This window comes from Eimeria tenella, genomic scaffold, assembly GCF_000499545.2.
Source record: "Eimeria tenella Houghton genomic scaffold, Eth_scaff291, whole genome shotgun sequence".
Classification (NCBI taxonomy): Eukaryota; Apicomplexa; class Conoidasida; order Eucoccidiorida; family Eimeriidae; genus Eimeria; species Eimeria tenella.
This window is the reverse complement of record NW_013542786.1, coordinates 5,413-11,969: the sequence shown is the minus strand read 5'-3', so window position 1 is coordinate 11,969 and position 6,557 is coordinate 5,413. Positions and strand designations below refer to the sequence as shown.

General features: G+C 58.0%; 1 protein-coding gene across 1 annotated transcript; it reads left to right on the top strand.

The window, feature by feature from the left end:
• Positions 1–110: 110 nt before the first annotated feature.
• Positions 111–5,483, top strand: ETH_00006320 (zinc finger (C3HC4 type RING finger) protein, putative; the record flags this gene model as incomplete). The annotated part of the gene is made up of 7 exons (XM_013375615.1): positions 111–643; positions 1,147–1,219; positions 1,450–2,888; positions 3,136–4,020; positions 4,361–4,767; positions 4,980–5,133; positions 5,393–5,483. Coding segments are annotated over 7 exons (3,582 nt in total), but the record flags the coding sequence as incomplete, so codon positions are not given.
• Between the last annotated feature and the right edge of the window lie 1,074 nt (positions 5,484–6,557).

Below are 6,557 nucleotides of genomic sequence, written 5' to 3'. Positions count from 1 at the left end.
GGCTGTGAAAGTGCAGCCAGTAACTTATCTCAGTCCAGTTTCTATGGGCCCTTTGAAAGCTGATATTGCTGCTGCTGCTGCTGCTGCTGTTGCTGCTGCTGCTGCTGCAGGAACCTGCTTTGGGCCTCCGTCTGCGGCAGCAGGCGCGTCGCCTGTCGCTCAGCAGCAGCAGCGGCTCGGGGTCTGCTGCTGCTGCTGCTGCTTACCTGCGCAACGGCCTGTCGCCTTTGCTGCTTTCTTCGGACACGGGGTTAGGAGCTCTGCTGCTGCTGCTGCCGCGCAGCAGCAGCAGCAGCAGCAGCGGGCTGGCTGCGCCGGAGCGGCCGGAGCTGCAGCAGCAGACGCTGCAGCTGCTGAACAGTCGCTGCATGCGCAAGCTGCGGCTGGTGCCCTGCAGCAGCAGCAGCAGCAGGAAGCCCAGCAGCAGCGGCAGGGGCCGCCGTGCTGCTGCTGCTGCTGCTGCTGCTGCTGCTGCTAAGTACGTCCTGGCCACAGACTCCTTCTACTCCGAACATGACTTCCGCTGCAGCATTTGTTTGGAGCTGCTGCTGCACCCTGTCTATACACCTTGCTGCCACGTCTTCTGTGGGGACTGTCTCCTCGCCGTCCTCGCCAAGGCCAGCTTCTGTCCCCTCTGCAGAAGGTCTGCTGCTGCTGCTGCTGCTGCTGCTGCTGCTGCTGCGGCTTTCTCCGGCGCGGCTGCTGCTGCTGCGTTTTTCGGTGCGGCTGCTGCTGCTGGTTTTTTCGGTGCTGCTGCTGCTGCTGCGTTTTCCGCTTCTGCTGCTGCCGCTGCTTCTGGTGCTGCTGCTGGTGCTGCTCGTGGCGCTAGTGCTGCTGCTGCTGCTGCCGCTGCCACAGCTGCGGCTGCGACTGTAGCTGCTGTTGTTGCTGCAGCTGTTCGTGGTGCGAGAAGCGGCGGAACTGCCGCTGCTGCTGCTGCTCGTTCTGCTGCTGCTGCTGTTGCTGCTACTAGCTCTGCTGTTGCTGGTGCTGCTGAAAGCGGCGCTGCTGCTGCTGTCTCCTCCTGCATTGCTGCTGCTGCTTCTTTTGTTGCTGCTTAAATTACTGGGTCATACCATTGCTGCTTCCCTTGCTGCTGCTGCTGGCGCTCTACTGCTGCTGCTGCTGTTGCTGCTGCTGCTGCAGGGCGCTGTACGTAAAGAGTTTGAAGCCCTTGGAAGAAGCTGAGGACGAGGCCCTCGTTGATTTGCTGCTGCACGTAGGCGAGAGACAGTCTTCATCTTTGCTGCTGCTGCTGCTGCTGCCACTACCGCTGCTGCTGCTGCTGCCACAGCCTCCGCTGCTGCTGCTGCTGCCACTGCCTGCGCTGCTGCTGCTGCTGCTGCCGCTACTGGAGCTTTGCGTGTATGTTGCTGCTACTGTTGCTGCTCATGCTGTTTCCGTGTCGCTGCAACTTGTGCTGCTGTGTTGCTGCTGCTGCTGCTGCAGTACATGCTGCTGCCGGTGCACTGCAACGCCTGCGGCTGGGCAGGGCCCTTCTCAGCTTGGAGCAGCAGCCACACGAAGCAAGTTTGCTTGGAGGAGCAGAAGCAGCGGAGATGGAGGCCAGCAGCAAACAGCAGCAGCAGCAGCAGCAGCAGCAGCAGCAGCGGCAGTAGCAGCAGCAAGTTAGTAAGCGGGCCGTGCAACAGCGGAGAGCTCAGCAGCAGCAGCAGCACCACACTTAGGACGGACGATGAGCGGCTCGCCAGCACTGCAGACACAAGCAGCAGCAGCGTCTACAGCAGCAGCAGCAGCAGCAGCAGCAGCAGCAGCAGCAGAGCATTCGTGCGCAGGCCGCAGGACTCACAAGATTCGCTGGTGCGTGAGGAAGCAGCAGCTGCTGAAATATCTGTCGCAGCAGATGCTGCCACTGATGCAGCGGAGACAGCAGCAACAGCAGCAACAACAGCAGCAGCAGCAGCCTCTACAGCAGCTGCAGCAGCCTCTACAGCAGCTGCAGCAACTGCAGCAACTGCAGCAGCAGACACAACAGCAGCAGCAGAACTACATGATGCTGAGGCGGTGGATGATGTGGAAGAGCTGCCGGTGGAAATGGAAATTGAATGCGAGCCACACGCTCAGCAGCAGCAGCAGCAGCAGCAGCTGCTGCTGCTGCCACTGCAGCAGCGGCAGATTGAAAAGGAAGACCGCAGCGCAGCAGAAGCCGTTTCCTTTTCCCCTTCCTGTGCTGCTGAAGGGCTGCAAGAGTTGCTGCAGTGGCTCAAGCAGCGGATACCCAGCAGCAGCAGCAGCAGCAGCGCCAGCAGCAGCAGCAGCAACAGCAGCAGCAGCGAACAGCTCGGAGACTGCATGCGCATTTGCGTTGTCTCCCACCGAATGGAGAACACTTTAGGAGCCATCGGGGGTTTTTTGCTGAGCAGCAACACCTTCTCTCACCAGCAGATCATCTTGGAGTTCAAAACTGCTGCTGCTGCTGCTGCTGCTGCTGCGGAAGCAGCAGCAGCAGCAGCGGAAGGCTGCAGCAGCAAAGTCGCTGGCTATCTCTCCATCGACTTTTTTGGAGACGTTTCTGCAGGCCGATTCACTTGGGGCTTTAGTGTCTCCTTTCCTCCCCTCAAACCCTCTGCATGCAAAATTGCTGTGTACGAGGCCAGCAGCAGCAGCAGCAGCATGAGCAGCAGCAGCAGCTGGAGAGGGGGCGCAGCAACAGAAGTGATAGAAACCCCTGAGCAGTACGACGGAGGCGTGGGGCCCGTGCTGCTGCGAAGGAGCAGCTACAAGCTGCTGCAGCGGAAGCAGCAGCAGCAGCAGCGCGTGTGTCTTCCTGCTGCAGTGCTGCTGCAGCTGCTGCTGAGCATCCGCGGCCGCAGCTACCGCGTGGTTGGCTGGAACTGCAGGGACTTCTGTCGCCTTATTTTAAAAGCGTAGGTTCTTCTGCTGCAGCAGCAGCAGCAGCAGCAATAGAAGCAGCAGCAGCAGCAGTGGACCCAGCAGCAGCAGCAGCAATAGTACTGGTTGCAGTACAGCAGCAGCTGCTGCTGCAGAAGAGCAGCAGCTGCTCCGGTAGCTGCAGGTAGCAGAACAGATGTGTGCGCATGAATGCATGATCTGACTCTATCTTTGCTGCTGCTGCTGCTGCTGCTTCTGCTGCTGCTGCTGCTGCTGCTGCAGGGCTTGCCGCCACCCGAGTTTACCTTCTCGTGTTATTCCTGTTGGCCGGCCGACAGCAGATGCTGCGGAGATGCTGCTGTTCCTGGAGCTGCTGCAGCGGGAGGATTTCAGTGATCCTGCTGCTGCTGCTGCTGCTGCTGAGACGGAGGAGCAGGAGGAAGGAGACGCTCTAGAAACGCAGCAGCGAGGAACTTTTGCTGCTGCTAGCACATCTTCGGAGCTGCAGCAGCAACAGCAGCTGCAGCAGGAGCAGCAACAGCAGCAGCAACAGCAGCACGCCGAGGCGCAGCAGCAGCTGTTCCGGCAACACACTGCAGCAGCAGCTCAGGTCAACCCAGTGGAGCAGGACTGCACTGCCTCTGGCCTTCGCCGCTCCAGCAGCAGCAGCAGCAGGAGCAGCAGCAGCAGCAGCAGCAGCAGCAGCAACTTGTCTGCGCGGCCAAAGCGGAGGCAGCTGAATACTTTTTTGAAGGGCGTTGTTTCCCGCATCATGCATCCCCGAAGTCATCGCGCAGCAGCAGCAGCAACAGCAGCAGCAGCAGCAGCAGCTGCTGCTGCTGCTGCAGATGGCTGCAGCAGCAACAGCAGCTGCTGCAACCACTCGCAGCAGCTGCAGCGGATAGGCACTGTCACAGAGCTACGAGACAACAGCGACAGCGGAGCTGATGCAGCAGCTAGTGCAGCAGCAGCAGCAGCAGTGGTCGAAGCTGCAGCAGCAGCAGCAGCAGATGCTGCTCCAGCCACGGAGGATAGATGCAGGGAAGCAGCAGCAATGACTGCTTGGTGGAAGCGGACCGGCAGCAGCAGCAGCAGCAGCAGCAGCTTTCCTTTCTGTCTTGCTGTTAGATCTGTGTATCTTTGTCTTTTCAAAGCTGAGGACCTGAAGTAAGGATTTCTTTCTGCTGCTGCTGCTCTTGCTGTTGCTGCTGCTCTTGCTGCTGCTGCTGCTCTTGCTGCTGGTGCTGCTGCTCATGCTGCGGCTGCTGTTGCTTCTGCTAGTGCTCGCGCTGCTGCTGCTGCTGCTGCTGCTACTACTGGTGCTCATTCTCCCAGTGCTGCTTCTGATGCGTCCGTTCCCTCATGTGTTATATTTGACATGTTTTAGTTGCGTCCGTTCCCTCATGTGTTATATTTGACATGTTTTAGTTCCTTTTAGTGTCGTCATATTGCTGCTGCTGCTGCTGCTGCTGCTGCTGCTGCTGCTGCTGCTGCTGTTTGCGTGCAGCCGAGCTGCTTTGATTCCAGCAGCGGAGTTTGCTGCTGCAGCGTCTCGCTGCTTGGGCAGCCTTGCGGGTTCTGCTGCTGGGTCTTTGCTGCCGCGGCAGCGTGCTGCAGAAGACGCGGCAGCAGCAGCAGCAGCAACAGCAGCAGCGGGAGCAGCAGGATCAGCAGCAGTCCCTTCCGCAGGAACAATACAGCTCAAATACAGCACCCTTCCAGTGCTTGTTCTCGAGCTGCAGCAGGTGCCTGCTGCTGCTGCTGCAGAGATTGAAGAGCAACAGCAACAGCAGCAGCAGCAGCAGCAGCAGCAGGACAGAGGCAGCTCTTGCTTCCAATCCGTGGGGTATCTGTCCATTGAATTCAGAAGCGACGTTGGCCTCTGCTGGCACTTCTACAGAGAGCGACCACCAGGTAGCAGCAGCAAATGCAGCAACAGCAGCAGCAGCAGCAACAGCAGCAACAGCAGCAGCTGCAGCAGCTGCAGCAGCAACTACAGCCAGGTAGCGGGTAGCCACGCAACTGCGAGCAGCAGCGTGAACTGAATGGCTCGCTGTTCCCTGGTGTCTTTTCCTGCTGCTGCTGCTGCTGCTTTGCTGCTGCTGCTGCTGCTGCTGCTGCTGCAGGTCTGGAAGCAGCACTTCTGTCCCGCGAGGTGTCTCGACAGCTGGTGTGCGCCTCGCTTCGAAAAAGCGACAGAATTTTCTTTTTTAAAAAAATGAAAAAGTTTTTGATGGAGGAAAAGTTCAAGGAGTACCACCCCACAAAGTGGAGCAGCTGGTAGGCTCCAGCAGCAGCAGCAGCAGCAGCAGCAGCTGCTGCTGCTGCTGCGGCGGCAGAGGCCGCCGGCCTGTGCTGCTGCTGCAGCAGCAGCAGCAGCGGCTGCTGCTGTTGCTGCTACGGCGTTTTCGTGTTGCTGCTTCTGCTGCTGCTGCTTCAGTGTATGTGGTTGTTTCATCGCTGTGTGCTGCTGCTGCTGCTGCTGCTGCTGCTGCTCAAGTGTACGTACACCGCGCTGCTTGCTTCTGCTGCTGCTCAGGGACTTTATAGAAGAGCTTCTTGTCCGCTGCGCCCCAGAGGAGGCGCAGCAGCTGCTGGCCTTCTTGCATTCCTCCGCTGCTGCATGCTAATCTCAGCAGCAGCAGCAGCGGCAACAGCAGCAGCAGCGACAGCAGCAACAGCTGCTGCTGCTGCTGCTGCAGCGGGAACGGCGGCTGCCACTGCTCACAGGTACAAAACTTTTTAAACAGTGCAGCCCACATGCCAGCCCGCTACTCAGCGGCACGAGCAGCAGCAGCAGCAGCAGCAGCAGCAGCAGCAGAAGCAGCAGACGCAGGGACAGGGCCTATGCTTTATGTGTTTGCATTTTCTTCTTACCTCATTTGAGGGGCCCCCGATTTTTTATTCACTAAAGAGATTGCTGTTTTAAGTTATCCCGTTTCACGTGCTGCTGCTGCTATTGCTGCTGCTGCTGCTGTCAATGCTGCTGCTGCTGCTGCTGCAGCGGCTGCTGCGACAGATTAGCTGTAGCTAGCTGTAACAACTTTGAGCTAGCTGCAGCTAGCCCTAGCCACAACGAGCATGCATGCAGCTAGCTAGATCTAGCTTGCTTCGAGCAGCAGCAGCAGCAGCAGCAGCAGCAGCAGCAACAGCAGCAGCGGGAGCAGCAACAGCAGCAGCAGCAACAGCAACAACAGCAGCATAGGAACAGCGGGGGCACTTGCTGCAGCTAGTTGCCTCTAGGTGTGACTTTTCTAAAGAAGGCAGCTGCTGCAGCGGGGAGTCCCTAGGGTTTAGGGCTTAGGGTTTAGGGTTTAGGGTTTAGTGGGGTTTAGGGTTTAGTAGGGTTTAGGGTTTAATAGGGTCTAGCGTTTGCAAGACTTATGAATTTGGGCCAAGGTTTAGAGCTAGGGTTTTATGTGTACAGTGAAGACGAGAGCGGCTGGAGAAGGGAGGCAGCTAGGGTTTAGGGTTTAGGGTTTAGGGTTTAGGGTTTAATATTTATTCTCTTTTTTTAAATTCAGAAACCAAAATAAATTTATTTTTCGCCAAAATTAAACCCTCATTAAAACCCTAAACCCTACTCCGAGGTGTCGAGACACCTCAGGGATCGGCTGCGGGTCCTGGGGGTCGGGAAGGGTTTAGGGTTTAGGGTTTAGGGTTTACATAGCAGTTTTAGTGGGATTTCCTTGAGGCGTTTACAG